The sequence below is a fragment of the Somniosus microcephalus genome, chromosome 1, assembly GCF_052327205.1.
Source record: "Somniosus microcephalus isolate GS21.2 chromosome 1, FLI_Smic_1.0, whole genome shotgun sequence".
Taxonomy (NCBI): Eukaryota; Metazoa; Chordata; class Chondrichthyes; order Squaliformes; family Somniosidae; genus Somniosus; species Somniosus microcephalus.
This window is the reverse complement of record NC_140987.1, coordinates 312,623,044-312,640,784: the sequence shown is the minus strand read 5'-3', so window position 1 is coordinate 312,640,784 and position 17,741 is coordinate 312,623,044. Positions and strand designations below refer to the sequence as shown.

Here is a 17,741-nt window from a genome sequence, read left to right as displayed (position 1 = left end):
AGTAAGAGGATAACTAAAGAAAGGGTAGGGACTATTAGAGATCATGAGGGTAATCTGTGTATGGAGGTGGGAGACGTCAGTAGGGTACTTAATGAATACTTTACGTCTGTTTTCACAAAGGAGAGGGGTGAAGCAGACATTGCTATCAGGGAGGAGTGTGAAATATTAGATGAAATAAACATAGTGAGAGAGGAAGTATTAAGGGGTTTAGCAGCTTTAAAAGTGGATAAATCTCCAGGCCCGGATGAAATATATCCCAGGCTGTTAAGCGAAGCAAAAGAGGAAATAGCAGAGGCCCTGACCATCATTTTTCAATCCTCTCTGGCTTCAGGTGTGGTGCCGGAGGACTGCTAATGTGGTACCCTTGTTTAAAAAGGGAGAAAAGGATAGACCGAGTAATTACAGGCCAGTCAGCCGAACCTCGGTGGTGGGAGAATTATTGGAAAGAATTCTGAAAGACAGGATAAATCTTCATTTAGAAAGTCATGGATTAATCAAGGATAGTCAGCACGAATTTGTTAAGGGAAGGTCGTGTCTGACAAGCTTGATTGAATTTTTTGAGGAGGGAACAAGGAGGGTAGATGAGGGTAGTGCATTTGATGTAGTGTATATGGACTTTAGCAAGCCTTTTGATAAGGTTCCACATGGCAGACTGGTCACGAAGTTAAAAGCCCATGGGATCCAGGGTAAAGTGTCAAGTTGGATTCAAAACTGGCTCGGAGACAGGAAGCAGAGGGTAATGGTTGACGGGTGTTTTTGTGACTGGAAGGCTGTTTCCAGTGGGGTTCCGCTGGGCTCAGTACTAGGTCCCTTGCTTTTTGTGGTATATATCAATGATCTTGACTTGAATATTGGGGGTATGATTAAGAAGTTTGCAGATGATATTAAAATCGACTGTGTGTTTGATACTGAAGAAGGAAGCTGTAGACTGCAGGAAGATATCAATAAATTGGTCAGGTGAGCAGAACAGTGGCAAATTGAATTTAATCCGGAGAAGTGTGAGGTAATGCATTTGGGGAGGGCTAACAAGGAAAGGGAATACACATTAAATGGTAGGACACTGAGTAGTGTAGAGGAACAACGGGACCTTGGATTGCATGTCCACAGATCCTTGAACGTAGCAGGCTAAGTAGATAAGGTGGTTAAGAAGGCATACGGAATGCTTGCCTTTTTGAGCCATGGCATAGAATACAAGAGCAGGGGGGTTATGCTTCAACTGTATAAAACACTAGTTAGGCCTCAGCTAGAGTACTGCATGCAGTTCTGGTCACCACATTACAGGAAAGATGTCATTGCACTAGAGAGGGTACAGAGGAGATTTACAAGGATGTTGCCGGAGTAGAGAATCTTTGCTATGAGGAAAGACTGGATAGGCTGGGTCTGTTTTCCTTGGAACACAGGAGGCTGAGGGGAGACCTTATTGAGGTGTATAAAATTATGAGGGGCATAGATAAAGTGGATAGAAAGGACCTATTTCCCTCAGCAGAGGGGTCAAAAACCAGGGGGCACAGATTTAAAGTAATTGGTGGAAGGTTTAGAAGGGATTTGAGGGGAAATTTCTTCACCCAATGGGTTGTGGGCATCTGGAACTCACTGCCTGAAAGGGTGGGCGAGGTAGGAACCCTAACCACATTTATAAAGTACTTGGATGTGCACTTGGGATGCTCTAACCTGCAGGGCTACGGACCAAGAGCTGGAAAGTGGGATTAGGCTGGATAGCTCTTTGTTGGCCGGCACGGACACGATGGGCCGAAATGGCCTCCTTCCGTGCTGTAACTTTCTATGATTCTCGAGCAGAATGACGGTTAACAAAAAAGGGAACCCAAAAATCTTCTACCGACATGTAAACAGTAAGCAGGTAGTAAGAGGCAGAGTGGGGCCTATTTGAGACAAAGAAGGTGATATATGCTTAGAGGCGCAGGGCAAGGCTCGAATGCTCAATGAGTACTTTGTATCGCTGTTTACTAAGGAGGTGGATGCTGAGAAAATATTGGTAGAAGTGGAAAAGGTAGAAGCAATGGAAGGGAGGAAAATTGATAGACAGGATTTACTAGAAAGGCTGGACAAGTCACCTGGTCCAGATGGCTTGCATCCCAGGTTGCTAAGGAAATTGGGGGAGGAGGTAGTGGAAGGGCTTGTCATAATTTTCCAATCTTCCCTAGATGCGGGGGCGTTGCCTGAGGATTGGAAAGTGGCAAATTGACACCATTGTTCAAGAAAGGGTGTAAGGACAATCCTAGTAACTATAGGCCAGTCAGTTTAACATCAGTGATGGGTAAAGTTTTAGAAACAATAATCAAGGAAAAAATTAACGGGCACTTGGAGAGGTTTAAGCTAATTAAGGAGAGCCAACACGGGTTAGTAAAAGGAAGATCGTGTTTGACTAAACTAATTGAATTTTTTGATGAAGTAACAAAGAGGATTGATGAAGGGAATGGAATGGATGTTGTCTACATGGATTTTCGGAAGGTGTTTGACAAAGTATCACATAGAAGGCTGGCTAACAAAATTGAGGCTCATGGAATAGGTGGGTCAGTGGCAGCTTGGATAAGGAATTGACCTCATTACAGCCTTGGTCCAAACATGGACAAAAGAGCTGAACTCAAGAGGTGAGGCGAGAGTGACTGCCCTTGACATCAAGGCAGCATTTGATCGAGTGTGGCATCAAGGAGCCCCAGCAAAACTGAAGTCAATGGGAATCAAGGGGAAAACTCTCCATTGGTTGGAATCATACCTAGCACAAAGGAAGCTGGCTGTGGTTGTTGGAGGTCATTCATCTCAATCACATGACATCACTGCAGGAGTTCCTCGGGGCAGTGTCCTAGGCCCAACCATCTTCAGCTGTTTCATCAATGACCTTCCCTCCATCATAAGGTCAGAAGTGGGTATGTTCGCTGATGATTGCACACTGTTCAGCACCATTCAAGACTCGTCAGATACTGACACAGTCCGTGTCCATATGCAGCAAGACCTGGACAACATTCAGACTTGGGCTGACAAGTGGCAAGTAACATTCGCACCACACAAGTGCCAGGCAATGACCATCTCCAACAAGCGAGACTCTAACCATCTCCCCATGACATTCAATGGCATTACCATCGCTGAATCCCCCACTATCAACATCCTGGGGGTTACCATTGATCAGAAACTGAACTGGACCAACCATATAAATACTGTGGCTACAAGAGCAGGCCAGAGGCTGGGAATTCTGCGGCGAGTGTCTCACCTCCTGACTCCCCAAAGCCGTTCCACCATCTACAAGGCACAAGTCAGGAGTGTGATGGAATACTCTCCACTTGCCTGGATGAGTGCAGCTCCAACAACACTCAAGAAGCTCGACACCATTCAGGATAAAGCAGCCCGCTTGATTGGCACTCCATCCACCACCTTCAACATTCACTCCCTCCACCACCGGCGCACTGTGGCTGCAGTGTGTACCATCTACAAGATGCACTGCAGCAACTCGCCAAAGCTCCTTCAACAGCACCTTCCAAACCCGCGACCTCTACCACTTAGAAGGACAAGGGCAGCAGACGCATGGGAACATCACCACCTACAAGTTCCCCTCCAAGCCACACACCATCCTGACTTGGACCTGTATTGCCGTTCCTTCACTGTCGCTGGGCCAAAATCCTGGAACTCCCTTCCTAACAGCATTGTGGGTGTACCTACACCATATGGACTGCAGCGGTTCAAGAAGGCGGCTCACCACCATCTTCTCAAGGGCAATTAGGGATGGGCACTAAATGCAGGCCTAGCCAGCGACGCCCACATCCCATCATAAGAACATAAGAACATAAGAAGTAGGTGCAGGAATAGGCCATACGGCCCCTCGGGCCTGCTCTGCCATTCAATAGGATCATGGCTGATCCGAATCTGGACTCACGTCCACTTCCCTGCCCTCTCCCCGTAACCCCTAATTCCCTTATCTGCTAGGAAACTGTCTATCTCCAATTTAAATTTATTTAATGTTGCAGCTTCCACAGCTCTTTGGGGTAGCAAATTCCATAGATTTACTACCCTCTGAGTGAAGAAGTTTCTCCTCATCTCAGTTTTGAAAAGGCAGCCCCTTATTCTAAGATTATGCCCCCCTAGTTCTAGTCTCACCCATCAGTGGAAACATCCTCACCGCATCCACCCGATCAAGCCCCCTCACAATCTTATATGTTTCGATAAGATCACCTCTCATTCTTCTGAACTCCAATGAGTAGAGGCCCAACCTACTCAACCTTTCCTCATACGTCAACACCCTCATCTCCGGAATCAACCGAGTGAACCTTCTCTGAACCGCCTCGAGAGCAAGTATATCTTTTCTTAAATATGGAAACCAAAACTGTACGCAGTATTCCAGGTGTGGCCTCACCAATACCCTGTATAACTGCAGCAAGACTTCCCTGTTTTTATACTCCATCCCCCTTGCAATAAAAGCCAAGATTCCATTGGCCTTCCTGATCACCTGCTGCACCTGCATACTAACTTTTTGTGTTTCATGCACCAGGACCCCAGATCCCTTTGTACTGTAGCACTTTGCAGTTTCTCTCCATTTAGATAATAACTTGCTCTTTGATTTTTTCTGCCAAAATGCACAACCTCACACTTTCCAATATTATATTTCATCTGCCAAATCTCTGCCCACTCACTTAGCCTGTCTATGTCCTTTTGCAGGTTTTTTATGTCCTCCTCACTCACTGCTTTCCCTCCCATCTTTGTATCGTCGGCAAACTTGGATATGTTGCACTCGGTCCCTTCCTCCAAATCGTTAATATAGATTGTAAAGAGTTGGGGTCCCAGCACTGACCCCTGTGGAACACCACTAGTTACTGATTGTCAGCCCGAGAACTAACCATTTATCCCAACTCTTTGTTTTCTGTTAGATAGCCAATCTTCCACCCATGCCAGCATATTACCCCCAATCCCGTGATTTTTTATCTTGATCAGTAATCTTTTGTGTGGAACCTTGTCAAATGCCTTTTGGAAGTCCAAATACACCACATCCACTGGTTCCCCTTTATCCACCCTGTATGTTACGTCCTCGAAGAATTCGAGCAAATTTATCAAACATGACTTCCCCTTCATAAAACCATGCTGACTCTGTCCTATTAAATTATGTTTATCCAAATGCTCTGTTACTGTTTCCTTAATAATGGACTCCAACATTTTGCCAACCACAGATGTTAGGCTAACTGGTCTATAGTTTCCAGCTTTTTGTCTACTTCCCTTCTTAAATAAGGGTGTTACATTAGCAGTTTTCCAATCTGCCGGGACCTTTCCTGAGTCCAGGGAGTTCTGGAAAATAATCACCAATGCATCCACAATCCCTACCGTCACTTCTCTCAAGACCCTAGGATGTAGGCTATCAGGTCCGGGGGATTTATCCACCTTAAGTCCCATTATTTTACCGAGAACCATCTCCTTAGTGATTTTAATCGTGTTTAGCTCCTCCCCCCCATTGCCCCCTGTTTGTCCAGTGTTGGGATATTTTTAGTGTCCTCTACTGTAAAGACTGATACAAAATATTTGTTCAGCGTCTTTGCCATCTCCATATTCCCCACCACTAGTTTCCCAGTCTCATCCTCTAAGGGACCAACGTTCACTTTAGCCACCCTTTTTCTTTTTATATATCTGTAGAAACTCTTGCAATCTGTTTTTATATTTTTTGCTAGTTTACTTTCATAATCTATCTTCCCTTTCTTAATTAATCTTTTAGTTATTGTTTGCTGGCTTTCAAATGCTTCCCAATCTTCTATCCTCCCACTAGATTTGGCTACTTTATATGCCCTTGTTTTCAGTCCTTTATTACTTTAAGCTATGGATGGCTGTCTTTTCTTTTACTCCCCTTTTTCCTCAGTGGAATATATTTATCTTGAAAGATGTGAAATATCTCCTTGAATGTAGACCACTGCTCTTGTACTGTCTTACACGTTAATCTTTTTTCCCAGTTCAATTTAGTCAATTCTACTCTCATACCTTCATAGTCTCCTTTATGTAAGCTCAGTATGCTGGTTTGAGATGCAACTCTCTCACCCTCAAACTGAATTTGGAATTCAACCATATTATGGTCACTCATTCCAAGGGGATCCTTTACTAGGACATTTTTTATTAATCCTGTCTCATTACACAGGACCAGATCTAAGATTGCCTGCCCCCTGGTTGGTTTAGTTACATACTGCTCAAGGAACCCATCCCTAATACACTCTATGAACTCTTCCTCAAGGCTGCCATGCCCAATTTGATTAGTCCAGTCAATATGAAAGTTAAAATCCCCCATGATTATAGCTGTTCCCTTATTACAAGCCGAAACTATTTCCTGATTTATACTCCAGCCAACAGAGTTGCAACTGTTAGGAGGCCCATAGACTACGCCCACTAGTGACTTCTTCCCCTTATTATTCCTTATCTCCACCCAAACTGTTTCACTATCCTGATCCTTTGACCCAATATCATTTCTGACTATTGCAGTGATTCCATCCTTGATTAAAATGGCAACCCCACCTCCCTTTCCTTCCTGTCTGTCCTTCCTAATTGTCAAATACCCTTGTATGTTTAGTTCCCAGTCATGATCATCTTGCAGCCATGTTTCCATAATGGCCACCAGATCATACCCATGTGTTGTTATTTGTACCGTCAACTCGTCTATTTTGTTATGAATGCTGCGAGCATTCAGATAAAGAACATTCAAATATGTTTTTTGACAATTTATTCCGGCTTTTACCCCTTTTACTACTTTACCTTTATCATTATACATTCTGTCCCTTCCTGACACACTCTGGTTTTTAATTTCCCCACTGCTACCTTGCTCTATTGCCTTCTCTGCTGTCATTTTTATTTTTCGCTCTCTTAAAACCTCCCCCCCACTAATTAGTTTAAAGCCCTCTCTACAGCCCTCAATGAACAAAAAAAAAAGAAAACAGCGAGTTGTGGTAAATGGCTGTTTTTCAGACTGGAGGATGGTAGATAGTGGTGTTCCCCAAGGGTCAGTGCTGGGGCCACTGCTTTTTTGACATATATTTATATAAATGACCTGGATACTGGAATGGAGAGTAGAATTTCTAAATTTGCCGATGACACCAAACTTGTGGATGTGGCAAACAGTGATGATGATATCAATCGACTGCAACAGGACATAGAATGGCTAGCAGAATGAGCAGACAAGTGGCAGATGGAATTTAATACAGAGAAGTGTGAGGTGATGCATTTTGGCAGAAGGGACAGGGGGAGGCAATATACACTTAATGGCACCATTTTAAAGAGTGTGTAGGAACAGAGGGACCTGGGAGCTAATGTGCGTAGGTCCCTGAAGGTGGCAGGACATACTGAGCGAGTGGTTAACAAAGCATATGGGATCTTGGGCTTCATAAATAGAGGTATTGAGTTCAAAAGTAGAGAAGTTATGCTGAACCACTATAAAGCGCTGGTTAGGCCACAACTGGAGTATTGCGTCCAGTTCTGGTCACCACACTTTAGGAAGATGTGAAGGCCCTTGAGAGGGTGCAGAGGAGATTTACCAGAATTGTTCCGGGGATGGGGAATCTTAGCTACAAGGACAGGTTGGAGAAGCTGGATTTGTTTCCATTAGAGCAAAGGAGGTTGAGGGGTGATTTGATAGAGGTGTACAAGATTATAACGGGTTTGGATAGGCTAGATGGGGAAAGGCTGTTCCCACTAGTTGATGGTAGAAGGACTAGGGGACACAGATTTAAGGTTTTGGGCAAGAGATACAGGGGGGACGTGAGGAAAAACTTTTTTACACAGCGAGTGGTGATGACCTGGAATTCGCTGCCGACGGAAGTGATGGAAGTGGAGACATGGGCCCAGAAATTCGGGTCGGGGGCTTCCCGCGGGTGTAAGCCCCGACCTGCACTTACCTTGCGCGCCGGCCGTTAAGCTGTGGGCCCCCATGGAATTCCGATCCTGGGCCTGCTCCAACTGCCGGCGTGCAGTGCTTGCGTATCCCAGGGGCACAGTTAGTTCGATGTGTCCCCTGGGACCACGTGGCCCATGGGGAGCCAATCGGAGCAGGGAATGCCCATAAACTTATAAATACTACGGGCCCCAAAACATCACTAAATCTTCAAATAATTTTTTTTTTTAAATCACATTTTTAAATAAACTATAAATTACATGAAATAACTATTTTAAACAATAATTTAAATTTTTGAAAAAAATAATTTTATTTTCTAACGGGGCTAAAAATAAACTTACCTTGCTTTAAAATATTTAAAAATAATAAACATGTGGAAAAAATGTTTTAATTTTAATTAATTCACCACTTACATTGTAAAAAGCAGGCTACTCTCAGTGCATCTTCCAAGTGCTTTTCCAGTGTCGAGGTCGATGCCGGGTGGTCCGTCTGGTTTTATTCTCATTGTAGTTTTTCATAGCAGTTTGATACAACTGAGTGGCTTGTTAGGCCATTTCAGAGAACAGTTAAGAGTCAACCACATTGCTGTGGTTCTGCAGTAACATATAGACCAGTCCAGGTAGGAACGGCAGATTTCCTTCCCTAAAGGACATTAGTGAACCAGATGGATTTTTATGACAATCCAGTAGTTTCATGGTCACCATTACTGATACTAACTTTTTATTCCAGATTTATTTAATTAACTGAATTTAAATTCCCCAGCTGCCGTGGTGGGATTTGAACTCACGTCTCTGGATCATTTGTCCAGGCCTCTGGATTACTAGTCCAGTATCATAACCATTTCAAATATTTCCCATTGAATAATCAATCAGAAAACCTTACTCCGACTATTTTAACACACAATGGGACACTGTAATTAATAATTTCCTACCATTTTTCCATTTCCAATTACCCTGAGTTTCTTCTTGGGAAGAGCTTGCTGGGGAAACTCCTGTGGCACATCCCCTCGGGGCTGTTTCACCTCTTCATGAGAGTGCATGATTGGAATTTCTTCCACACGGATGGGGTCACTTCTGGGATTTGGAAAGGCTGCAGAACCTGGAGTCAGCCTGCCTCTGAGCACCTTGACTGGTGGATTCTCTTCTCTTTTATCACTAGTGATTTTAAGACTGCAGCGATCTGTGATGCAACAAGAGAGAATGTAGAAATGCAATAAATGTTGGTAAGGGGCTTGGAGAAGGAGACTTCATATCACGTGATAAGGGTTTCTCATCTGTGTTTTACCTCTTGCATCAATGATTTTGATCAATGCTTTTGTCTTGGCACCAAGAACTGCATTCACTGGAGATGCAAGTAACACTTCAAACCTTTCCTCATTTTCTTCCAGCCTGTCATGAGTAATTACAATATTCCAATTCTTTACTGTTACACCTGCAGGAAAAAGAAAAATAGGAGCAGAAAAACTGATGTGAATGTCAAAATCGTGCAACTATATTGTACTGAAATGAGCTGTGAGATGGCAGGCTGCTAACAAATGCCTTCTTTTCATTTCTTAAAATTTAGCCAAAAGATTTTATTGTGCCGGATGGTATTGCACAGCAGGACCAATTTTACAAATGCTTGTTGCTTGGACAGAACCTCACCTGCTGGGAGTACACATCAAGAAATCTGAAATATATGCATTCCTGGTGGGCAGAGATTTAAATGCATGTAAGATAATGGGATACGTGCCCGTGATTTCCCGATACACTCTCCTGGTGGATGAGGTTCCACACCGGCAGTGCGCATTCGGAATACTGACTCATCATGTAGAAACAAGTTGAGCTATTCGTGCCTGAGAAACCCATCAATGATGTACCAATGTGATTTCCAGTGTGATTTCCTTGCCAGAAAGACTATGCTAAACACAAATTAGTTGCAAATCCTACACCAGGATCCTTTGACTCTGCAGCATGTCCACATCACATAATATTCTTACTCCAAACGACACCTTCACTTGGTGTTGTATTTGCCTCGGCTGAGACTAACTGATTCTGATCACTGTAACTCAGTACAACATCGAGTGGTGCATTTCCCACTGGCGAACCCCCTCCTCCATAATCTTTGATAGTCACCAGTTTGCACAAACCCCAAGGGTCACTGCTTATCTCATTTAATACACACAAATGCTGCAATCTACATCCTCTCTGAAAACCTGTGCAGCACCTGGTATTGTCCTGTGATTGGAAACTGCAATGGGGCCCAGAAATTCGGGTCTCCATGGGTGAGTACACACGGGGTACTCACCCGTAGGCCCGATGGAAGTGCCAGTTTCCTGCATGCACTGCGCATGCGCGGGAAACCGGCAATTCTGTTCCTCTGAACGAAGAGGTTCAGAGGTCGAATGCGTGTGCGGGGGAGGCTGCGCGTGCACATCAAACGTAATTTTTTTTTACAGGTTTCTCCGGGAGGGTAAGCCTGCAGAATTTAGAAATATAAAAGGCCTGCTTTATACAAGGTAAGTGGTGAATTAATTAAAATTAAAACATTTTTTCCACAGGTTTATTATTTTTAAGTATTTTAAAGCAAGGTAAGTTTATTTTTAGCCCCGTTAGAATATAAAATTATTTTTTTCAAAAATTTAAATTATTGTTTAAAATAGTTATTTCATGTAATTTATAGTTTATTTTAAAAATGTGATTTTTAAAAAATATTTATTTGAAGGTTTAATGCTATTTTGGGGCCGTAGTATTTATAAGTCTTGACAGCACTTCCTGTCAGACTTATGAATGGAGCATTCCCTGCTCCGATTGGCTGCCCATGGCCCACGTGATCCCAGGGGACGCATCGAACTAACTGCGCCCTTGGGATATGCAAGCACTGCGCGCCGGCAGCTGGAACAGGCCCGGATCGAAATTCCACGGGAGCCCACAGCTCAACGGCCGGCACGCAAGGTAAGTGCAGATCGGGGGCTTGCACCCGTGGGAAGCCCCCGACCCGAATTTCTGGTCCAAGAGGTCATACACCTTACACCTGGAAAACTCATAATCAGTGACAAATTAGTACAGCATCCAATATATCGTCACACGCAATCAATTCCATGCTTTATCTTTAGTAATTGCAATCTACCTGGATCAAACTGGATTAGGCTGGCAGAACTGTGAGTAAAATCCTTTCCAACAGAGGCAGAAATGCTATTGACCTAAATAGAAATGAAGATAGTTAGAATAATGAACACCAGGAAATTTTACAAACAGAAATAGAACTGTAGGAAGAAACAATTGCATATCAAATAATAGCGATCAGTTACATTAAATAATGGGAGCACACGGGAATGCATATAGAATAATAGAAATACATAGGTGGTTATCTGGAAATTTCCAAATATAACCCAGACACCAAGACCCCGATATTTACAGTGGGGGCGGGGCGAGCTGGGGAGTGGCGTGGGAGCGTGGGGAAAACCAGGCAAGACTAAAAGACGCAGCAGTCCTGTCGAATTTAATGGTGGGGCATCATTATAATTTTTTTCTTCATTTCCCACCCAGCAGCAGACCAAATTGAAAGGCTGCCGGGTGGGAAACCAGCGGCAGGAAGTCCCAGCCGGGGACCCTCGCGGACGATCCTCTGCAATCAGGTGGGGGAGGGAGCTAGAGATCGGGTCATGGGGTGAGGGATGGGCAGTGATCAGGGGGGTGGGGGTGGAGGGAGCTAGAGATCGGGTCATGGGGTGAGGGATGGGCAGTGATCAGGGGGGTGGGGGTGGAGGGAGCTAGAGATCGGGGCTTGGGGTGAGGAGTGGTCAATGATGGAGGCAGGAGAGAACTAGAGATCGTGGTTTGGGGTGAGGGCTCGTCAGTGATCACAGGAGGGAGGGAGCTAGACATCGGGGCTTGGGGTGAGGGGTGGGCAGTGATCGGGGAGGGAGGGAGCTAGAGATCGGAGCTTGGGGTGAGGGGTAGTCAGTGATGGGGGAGGAAGGGAGCTAGAGATCTGGGTTTGGGGTGAGGTCTGGTCAGTGATCGCAGGAGGGAGGGAGCTAGAGATTGGGGCTTGGGGTGAGGGGTGGTCAGTGATGGGGGAGGGAGGGACCTAGTGATCGGGGCTTGGGGTGAGGGGCGGTCAGTGATCGGAGGAGGGAGGGAGCTAGTGATCGGGGCTTGGGGTGAGGGGTGGTCAGTGATGAGGGAGGGAGGGACCTAGAGATCGGGGTTTGGGGTGAGGGGCGGTCAGTGATCGGAGGAGGGAGGGAGCTAGTGATTGGGGCTTGGGGTGAGGGGTGGTCAGTGATGAGGGAGGGAGGGACCTAGAGATCGGGGTTTGGGGTGAGGGCTGGTCAGTGATCACAGGAGGGAGGGAGCTAGAGATCGGGGCTTGGGGTGAGGGGTGGGCAGTGATTGCAGGAGGGAGGGAGCTAGAATTTGGGGCTTGGGGTGACGGCTGGTCAGTGATGGGGAGGGAGTCAGCTAGAGATCGTGGATTGGGGTGAGGGGTGGTCAGTGATCGTGGGAGGGAGGGAGCAAGAGATTAGGGTGAGGAGTGGTCAGTGGTGGGGGAGGGAGGGAGCTAGTGATCGGGTCTTGGGGTGAGCGGTTGATCAGTGATGGGGAGGAAGGGAGCAAGAGATCGGGGCTTGGGGTGAGAACTGGTCAGTGATGGGGGAGGGAGGGAGCTAGAGATCGGGGCTTGGGGCTTGGGGTTGGTCAGTGATGGGGAGGGAGGGAGCTAGTGATCGGGGCTTGGGGTGAGGGCTGGTCAGTGATGGGGAGGGAGGGAGCTAGTGATCGGGGCTTGGGGCTTGGGGTTGGTCAGTGATGGGGGAGGGAGGGAGTTAGAGATTAGGGTGAGGAGTGGTCAGTGGTGGGGGAGGGAGGGGGCTAGTGATCGGGGCTTGGGGTGAAGGTTGGTCAGTGATGGGGAGGGAGGGAGCTAGAGATCGATGCTTGTGGTGAGGGGTCGTCAGTGATTGCTGGAGGGAGGGAGCCAGAAATCGGGGCTTGGGGTGAGGCGTGGTCAGTGATTGCTGGAGGGAGGGAGCTAGAAATCGGGGCTTGGGGTGAGGCGTGGTCAGTGGTGGGGGAGGGAGGGGGCTAGTGATCGGGGCTTGGGGTGAGAGGTGGTCAGTGATGGGGAGAGAGGGATCTAGAGATCGGGGCTTGTGGTGAGGGGTGGTCAGTGATGGGGGAGGGAGGTAACTAGAGATCAGTGCTTGAGGTCATGTGTGGTCAGTGATGGGGGAGCGAGAAAGCTAGAGATCGGGGCTTGGGGTGAGGGTTTGTCATTGATGTGGGAAGGAGGGAGATAGAGATCGGGGCTTGGGGTGATGGTTGGCCAGTGATGGGGGAGGGAGGGAGTTAGAGATCGGGGATTGGGGTGAGGGGCCATCAGTGATCGGGGAGGGAGGGAGCCAATGATTGGGGTGAGGGTTGGTCAGTGATCGTGGGAGGCAGGGAGCTAGAGATCGGGGCTTGGAGTGAGGGTTGGTCAGTGATCACAGGAGGGAGGGAGCTAGTGATCGGGGCTTGGAGTGAGGGTTGGTCAGTGATCACAGGAGGGAGGGAGCTAGTGATCAAGGCTTGGGGTCAGGGGTTGTTCAGTGATGGGGAGGCAGGGAGCTAGAGATCGGAGCTTGGGGTGAGGGCTGGTCATTAATGAGGAGAGAGGGAGCTAGTGATTGTGACTTGGGGTGAGCGCTGGTCAGTGATGGGGGAGGGAGGGAGCTGGTGATCGGGGCTTGGGGTGAGAGGCGGTCAGTGATGGGGGAGGGAGGGAGCTAGTGATCGGGGCTTGGGATGAGGGGCGGACAGTGATGGGGGAGAGAGGGAGCTAATGATTGGGGCTTGGGGTGAGGGACGGTCAGTGATGGGGAGGGAGGGAGCTAGAGATCGGGGCTTGGGGTGATGGGTTGGTCAGTGATTGCAGGAGGGAGAGAGCTAGTGATCGGGGCTTGGGGTGAGAGGTGGTCAGTGATGGGGAGGGAGGGAGCTAGAGATCGGGGATTGGGGTGAGGGGTGGTCAGTGATGGGGAGGGAGGGAGCTAGAGATCGGGGATTGGGGTGAGGGGTGGTCAGTGATGGGGGAGGGAGGGAGCTAGAGATCGGGGATTGGGGTGAGGAGTGGTCAGTGATGGGGAGGGAGGGAGCTAGAGATCGGAGCTTGGGGTGAGGGGTGGTCAGTGATGGGGGAGGGAGGGAGCTAGAGATCGGGGATTGGAGTGAGGGGTGGTCAGTGATGGGGGAGGGAGGGAGCTAGAGATCGGAGCTTGGGGTGAGGGGTGGTCAGTGATGGGGGAGGGAGGGAGCTAGAGATCGGGGATTGGAGTGAGGGGTGGTCAGTGATGGGGGAGGGAGGGAGCTAGAGATCGGAGCTTGGGGTGAGGGGTGGTCAGTGATGGGGGAGGGAGGGAGCTAGAGATCGGGGATTGGGGTGAGGAGTGGTCAGTGATGGGGAGGGAGGGAGCTAGAGATCAGAGCTTGGGGTGAGGGGTGGTCAGTGATGGGGGAGGGAGGGAGCTAGAGATCGGGGGTTGGGGTGAGGAGTGGTCAGTGATGGGGGAGGGAGGGAGCTAGAGATCGGGGATTGGGGTGAGGAGTGGTCAGTGATGGGGAGGGAGGGAGCTAGAGATCGGAGCTTGGGGTGAGGGGTGGTCAGTGATGGGGGAGGGAGGGAGCTAGAGATCGGGGATTGGGGTGAGGGGTGGTCAGTGATGGGGAGGGAGGGAGCTAGAGATCGGGGATTGGAGTGAGGGGTGGTCAGTGATGGGGGAGGGAGGGAGCTAGAGATCGGGGATTGGGGTGAGGGTTGGTCAGTGATCGTGGGAGGGAGGGAGCTAGAGATCGGGGATTGGGGTGAGGAGTGGTCAGTGATGGGGAGGGAGGGAGCTAGAGATCGGAGCTTGGGGTGAGGGGTGGTCAGTGATGGGGGAGGGAGGGAGCTTGAGATCGGGGATTGGGGTGAGGGGTGGTCAGTGATGGGGAGGGAGGGAGCTAGAGATCGGTGCTTGGGGTGAGGGGTGGTCAGTGATGGGGGAGGGAGGGAGCTAGAGATCGGGGCTTGGAGTGAGGGTTGGTCAGTGATGGGGGAGGGAGGGAGCTAGTGATCGGGGATTGGGGTGAGGAGTGGTCAGTGATGGGGAGGGAGGGAGCTAGAGATCGGGGCTTGGAGTGAGGGTTGGTCAGTGATGGGGGAGGGAGGGAGCTAGAGATCGGGGCTTGGAGTGAGGGTTGGTCAGTGATCATGGGAGGGAGGGAGCTAGTGATCGGGGCTTGGAGTGAGGGTTGGTCAGTGATCGTGGGAGGGAGGGAGCTAGTGATCGGGGCTTGGGGTGAGGGGTGGTCAGTGATCGTGGGAGGGAGGGAGCTAGAGATCGGGGATTGGGGTGAGGCGTGGTCAGTGATTGCTGGAGGGAGGGAGCTAGAAATCGGGGCTTGGGGTGAGGCGTGGTCAGTGGTGGGGGAGGGAGGGGGCTAGTGATCGGGGCTTGGGGTGAGAGGTGGTCAGTGATGGGGAGAGAGGGATCTAGAGATCGGGGCTTGTGGTGAGGGGTGGTCAGTGATGGGGGAGGGAGGTAACTAGAGATCAGTGCTTGAGGTCATGTGTGGTCAGTGATGGGGGAGCGAGAAAGCTAGAGATCGGGGCTTGGGGTGAGGGATTGTCATTGATGTGGGAAGGAGGGAGATAGAGATCGGGGCTTGGGGTGATGGTTGGCCAGTGATGGGGGAGGGAGGGAGTTAGAGATCGGGGATTGGGGTGAGGGGCCATCAGTGATCGGGGAGGGAGGGAGCCAATGATTGGGGTGAGGGTTGGTCAGTGATCGTGGGAGGCAGGGAGCTAGAGATCGGGGCTTGGAGTGAGGGTTGGTCAGTGATCACAGGAGGGAGGGAGCTAGTGATCGGGGCTTGGAGTGAGGGTTGGTCAGTGATCACAGGAGGGAGGGAGCTAGTGATCAAGGCTTGGGGTCAGGGGTTGTTCAGTGATGGGGAGGCAGGGAGCTAGAGATCGGAGCTTGGGGTGAGGGCTGGTCATTAATGAGGAGAGAGGGAGCTAGTGATTGTGACTTGGGGTGAGCGCTGGTCAGTGATGGGGGAGGGAGGGAGCTGGTGATCGGGGCTTGGGGTGAGAGGCGGTCAGTGATGGGGGAGGGAGGGAGCTAGTGATCGGGGCTTGGGATGAGGGGCGGACAGTGATGGTGGAGAGAGGGAGCTAATGATTGGGGCTTGGGGTGAGGGACGGTCAGTGATGGGGAGGGAGGGAGCTAGAGATCGGGGCTTGGGGTGATGGGTTGGTCAGTGATTGCAGGAGGGAGAGAGCTAGTGATCGGGGCTTGGGGTGAGAGGTGGTCAGTGATGGGGAGGGAGGGAGCTAGAGATCGGGGATTGGGGTGAGGGGTGGTCAGTGATGGGGAGGGAGGGAGCTAGAGATCGGGGATTGGGGTGAGGGGTGGTCAGTGATGGGGGAGGGAGGGAGCTAGAGATCGGGGATTGGGGTGAGGAGTGGTCAGTGATGGGGAGGGAGGGAGCTAGAGATCGGAGCTTGGGGTGAGGGGTGGTCAGTGATGGGGGAGGGAGGGAGCTAGAGATCGGGGATTGGAGTGAGGGGTGGTCAGTGATGGGGGAGGGAGGGAGCTAGAGATCGGAGCTTGGGGTGAGGGGTGGTCAGTGATGGGGGAGGGAGGGAGCTAGAGATCGGGGATTGGGGTGAGGAGTGGTCAGTGATGGGGAGGGAGGGAGCTAGAGATCGGAGCTTGGGGTGAGGGGTGGTCAGTGATGGGGGAGGGAGGGAGCTAGAGATCGGGGATTGGGGTGAGGAGTGGTCAGTGATGGGGGAGGGAGGGAGCTAGAGATCGGGGATTGGGGTGAGGAGTGGTCAGTGATGGGGAGGGAGGGAGCTAGAGATCGGAGCTTGGGGTGAGGGGTGGTCAGTGATGGGGAGGGAGGGAGCTAGAGATCGGGGATTGGGGTGAGGAGTGGTCAGTGATGGGGAGGGAGGGAGCTAGAGATCGGAGCTTGGGGTGAGGGGTGGTCAGTGATGGGGGAGGGAGGGAGCTAGAGATCGGGGATTGGAGTGAGGGGTGGTCAGTGATGGGGAGGGAGGGAGCTAGAGATCGGAGCTTGGGGTGAGGGGTGGTCAGTGATGGGGGAGGGAGGGAGCTAGAGATCGGGGATTGGGGTGAGGAGTGGTCAGTGATGGGGAGGGAGGGAGCTAGAGATCGGAGCTTGGGGTGTGGGGTGGTCAGTGATGGGGGAGGGAGGGAGCTTGAGATCGGGGATTGGGGTGAGGGGTGGTCAGTGATGGGGAGGGAGGGAGCTAGAGATCGGGGCTTGGGGTGAGGGGTGGTCAGTGATGGGGGAGGGAGGGAGCTAGAGATCGGGGATTGGGGTGAGGGTTGGTCAGTGATCGTGGGAGGGAGGGAGCTAGAGATCGGGGATTGGGGTGAGGAGTGGTCAGTGATGGGGAGGGAGGGAGCTAGAGATCGGGGCTTGGAGTGAGGGTTGGTCAGTGATGGGGGAGGGAGGGAGCTAGAGATCGGGGCTTGGAGTGAGGGTTGGTCAGTGATCGTGGGAGGGAGGGAGCTAGTGATCGGGGCTTGGAGTGAGGGTTGGTCAGTGATCGTGGGAGGGAGGGAGCTAGTGATCGGGGCTTGGGGTGAGGGGTGGTCAGTGATCGTGGGAGGGAGGGAGCTAGAGATCGGGGCTTGGGGTGATGGGTGGTCAGTGATGGGGGAGGGAGGGAGCTAGAGATCGGGGCTTGGAGTGAGGGTTGGTCAGTGATCGTGGGAGGGAGGGAGCTAGTGATCGGGGCTTGGGGTGAGGGGTGGTCAGTGATCGTGGGAGGGAGGGAGCTAGAGATCGGGGCTTGGGGTGAGGGGTTGGTCAGTGATGGGGGAGGGAGGGAGCTAGTG

General features: G+C 50.2%; 1 protein-coding gene across 1 annotated transcript in view; it reads right to left on the bottom strand.

Annotated features, from left to right (window-relative positions):
• LOC147124856 (FRAS1-related extracellular matrix protein 1-like) overlaps nucleotides 1–17,741 on the bottom strand; it is an 883,765-nt gene that overhangs the window by 100,228 nt on the left and 765,796 nt on the right. Inside the window, exons 29-31 of the mRNA XM_085994045.1 lie at nucleotides 10,970–11,042; nucleotides 9,146–9,292; nucleotides 8,793–9,040 (exon numbers count right to left, since the gene is read on the bottom strand). Coding sequence (XP_085850171.1) covers nucleotides 8,793–9,040; nucleotides 9,146–9,292; nucleotides 10,970–11,042 — 468 coding nt within the window. The remainder of the gene's footprint in view (nucleotides 1–8,792; nucleotides 9,041–9,145; nucleotides 9,293–10,969; nucleotides 11,043–17,741) is intronic.